The sequence below is a fragment of the Rhagoletis zephyria genome, unplaced genomic scaffold (genome assembly GCF_001687245.7).
Source record: "Rhagoletis zephyria isolate East Lansing unplaced genomic scaffold, Rhagoletis_zephyria_1.1 Rzeph_scaffold_01319, whole genome shotgun sequence".
In the NCBI taxonomy this organism is placed as follows: domain Eukaryota; kingdom Metazoa; phylum Arthropoda; class Insecta; order Diptera; family Tephritidae; genus Rhagoletis; species Rhagoletis zephyria.
The window spans coordinates 118705-121742 of record NW_016158403.1 but is presented as its reverse complement, the minus strand read 5'-3'; the positions used below and the strand labels follow the sequence as shown (position 1 = coordinate 121742).

The window sequence follows — 3038 nt, the reverse complement described above, 5'->3', positions numbered from 1 at the left end:
TGCTGCATGTGCAAAAATTTCCTTCATTAAATTAATGAAATTTATGTACATGCACTTCTCAACTGCCATGTAATAAAACTTTCTTAAGTTATAATTTGATGGCAGTTCAAAGTATGCTCTGCCTAGTCGGATGCATCCTCCGGACACTGCTTCCGGAGCATTCTGCGGACTCTGCATGGCTTACAACCATGCGGAGGTGGTAATAGTTGATTACCATTGGCCACAGTGCCTAACCACTACTTTTTGGTCCAATAAATATTTTTTTTATATACATACATGCAAACATACTGGTCTCCCCTCTCACTGAGTTATTCAGTATGTAACTCCTCTATCGATGTATGCAGATGTATTCAAAATCAGTAATCTGTCAAACTAAAATTTGCAGATGTTCATGAAAGGTATGAAGCCTTCGGCATAGCCGAAGACGTTATTTAAAGCGGCAAATGACCACCAAACCTTAATCTTAGCAGACAAATGTGCCAATGAAAATCGTAAACGTGAATTGTTGGTGAAAATGTTGGACCAAAAAGTTTCAATAAAATATATAAAAATTTTGGGCGGGACGAAGTTCGCCGGGTCTGCTAGTATGTAATACTTCTAAATTGATAGTAACGTATCTTCACAATGTATTTTTATTCCGCAATCAAAGGGAGACAGCCTATCAAATAAATGTTTGCTTGTGTTAGTATAAATGTATAGTTGTGAACTATTACAAACAAACAACTGTCAAGTCACTCCAAGAGCGGTTTAAATTAAAAATATTAAAAAAATAGAAAAATAAAATAACCAAAAATTTTTCCCTGAGCGTGACTGGGGCGAGCTTTGTGGTAACCGGCGGATTTGAATAAGCAGCAAGATATGTATAAGTTACACTTGAGGCGATCACCATATCCACTATTGAAAGATATAGAGGATCTGTGCCTTCCTTTCCAGCACCTTAGACAGCATGTAGCGTCTGCCCGTTTTCCCTGATACGGCTCATTTTTAAGTAAACAGTGCAACATACCGACACGTGCAATACGATTCCTTTTTCCTTGCTTTTTTGTTCAAAAGTTCCACACACATTTTTTTTCTTTAATTAAAATTTAATTGTGTAAAATATTGACGGTTACTGCACCGCTCCTGATTTTTTATTCTTTTCAAACGCCATTCTGGCTGGTTGGTTTTCTCGTTCTCTCATTATATATCTGCACTCTAATGTTGGCGGATGTACTTTCAGCGTACTGCCAATATAGAAGTATTATATATATGAAAATTTTATTAACCTAAAAGTTTTTGCGAAGTGTTTATCGAATTTAATGTAAAATTTAAACATTTTTAATATAAGATGTTAACTATTTTTAAAAGGTAAATGTTAATACAACTGTTTTATATATAATCCCAAATTTATGATATAAAATCCCCTCTAATAAAAAACTTAAATTGCGTAACACCGCTTCGAATTTTTACAATTGAGCAATTGTCAAAAATCTGCCTTTTTATCAAGAACTTGTTTACCAGGGTGTCTTTGAATTAATGATTGGTACTGAATTAAATAATGCACACATATAAAAGATTGCAGCCTTTTCAATACTTATTCAGTGTTAAACCTTTTTTTGATTTGGCATTGGTGTTTTCAATCTTGCTAAGAATATGTTGATGTGTGAATTCATAACTGCTTTGAGTGAATGGAAAATTTAAAAATTATAAACCCCAATCTGAAGCGAGGAATAAGTAATGAAAACTAAATAGAAAAAATTGTTAATTTAAAATTGAAAATGAGTTCACACTTACACAGCTCTGATGTGTACCAACTTACAGCCATGGAAGGGTGGGAAAAGGGCAGCCCTAACCCACACAGGCGCTGTCTAGCATTTTGGCTGTCCGAATATGTAGGTATGGTGGGAGGTCACAGTGGATTGCAAGTGTAAGTATAAATAGGTTTCCGCATGTGTTTTCCTTCCAAGTGTGCAATTTTTATACCCGAGAGCACTTGTGCACAAGGGTATATCTTTTTTGTTCATATAACGGTTGTTTGTAACAGCCAAAACGAATCGAGATAGATATAGACAAATGTATACATAAATGCTCAGAAAGAATTCGATTCAGCCATCTCTGTCTGTCCGTCTGTCCGTCCGTCCGTGTACACGATAACTCGAGCAAAAATTGAGATATCTCAACGAAATTTGGTATGTAAGTTTCCATTAATCCAAGGTAGGTTAGTATTGAAAATGGGCGTAATCGGACTGCAACCACGCCCACTTCCCATATAACGGTAGTTTCCAGAAATACGAAAACTGCGATATTTTAATAACTACTGAAGATAATTCACTCAAAATTGATATTTACAATAATTTTCAGACGAAAAATAAGAATATTATAAATTTTTGAAAAATGGGCGTAGCCAAGCCTACTTATGGTTACATGTGTATATCTTGGTAACCGCAGCCCCAATTTCTTCCAAGCTTAGCACAGTTGTTGGCCTTGGTACAGCATACAAAATAGCCGAAAATTTAAGAAATCGGACAATAACTACGCCCACATCCCATATAATGGTAATTTAGAGAAATACAAAATCTTCGATAAATCAGTAAATATTAAAGCTAATTTATTCAAAAGTGATGCTTGCAATTCTTTAACTGCAACTACAAACCGGGCAATACTTAGTAAATTTTTTATGTAAAATACTTCCAGATAGTTGCTTCTCCATACTCAAATGCAATGTAGTTAACCCTCAAGCAGGCGAATTTTTTTGGTGATGGCGAAAAAAATTTTTACAAACTAATTTTGCATCGAGAAAAACGAAAATGAGATCATTTTTCACCTTAGGCAAATATTTAATAAGCTGAAGTGAAAAAACCGTTACACCGCTTCTAAGCGGTGTTGCCTGGTAGAGGAAAGAATTGGCACTGAAGAGGAAATGTACAATAAACACGAAAATATCAGTTAGAGGAAAGTTTATTTCTTATGAAACTGTACGAAACAATTTCTGTCTTTAAGCAAGCAAAGATTTAAGTTACATTTCATGCATGTTACCTGTGTTTTATATTTACAACCAG

General features: G+C 34.8%; 1 protein-coding gene across 1 annotated transcript in view; it reads right to left on the bottom strand.

The window, feature by feature from the left end:
- Window positions 1-2742: 2742 nt before the first annotated feature.
- The window catches only part of LOC108363621 (piggyBac transposable element-derived protein 3-like), a 4018-nt gene continuing 3722 nt past the window's right edge, over window positions 2743-3038 (bottom strand). Inside the window, exon 3 of the mRNA XM_017617028.1 lies at window positions 2743-3038. Coding sequence (XP_017472517.1) covers window positions 2938-3038 — 101 coding nt within the window. The 3' untranslated portion in view covers window positions 2743-2937.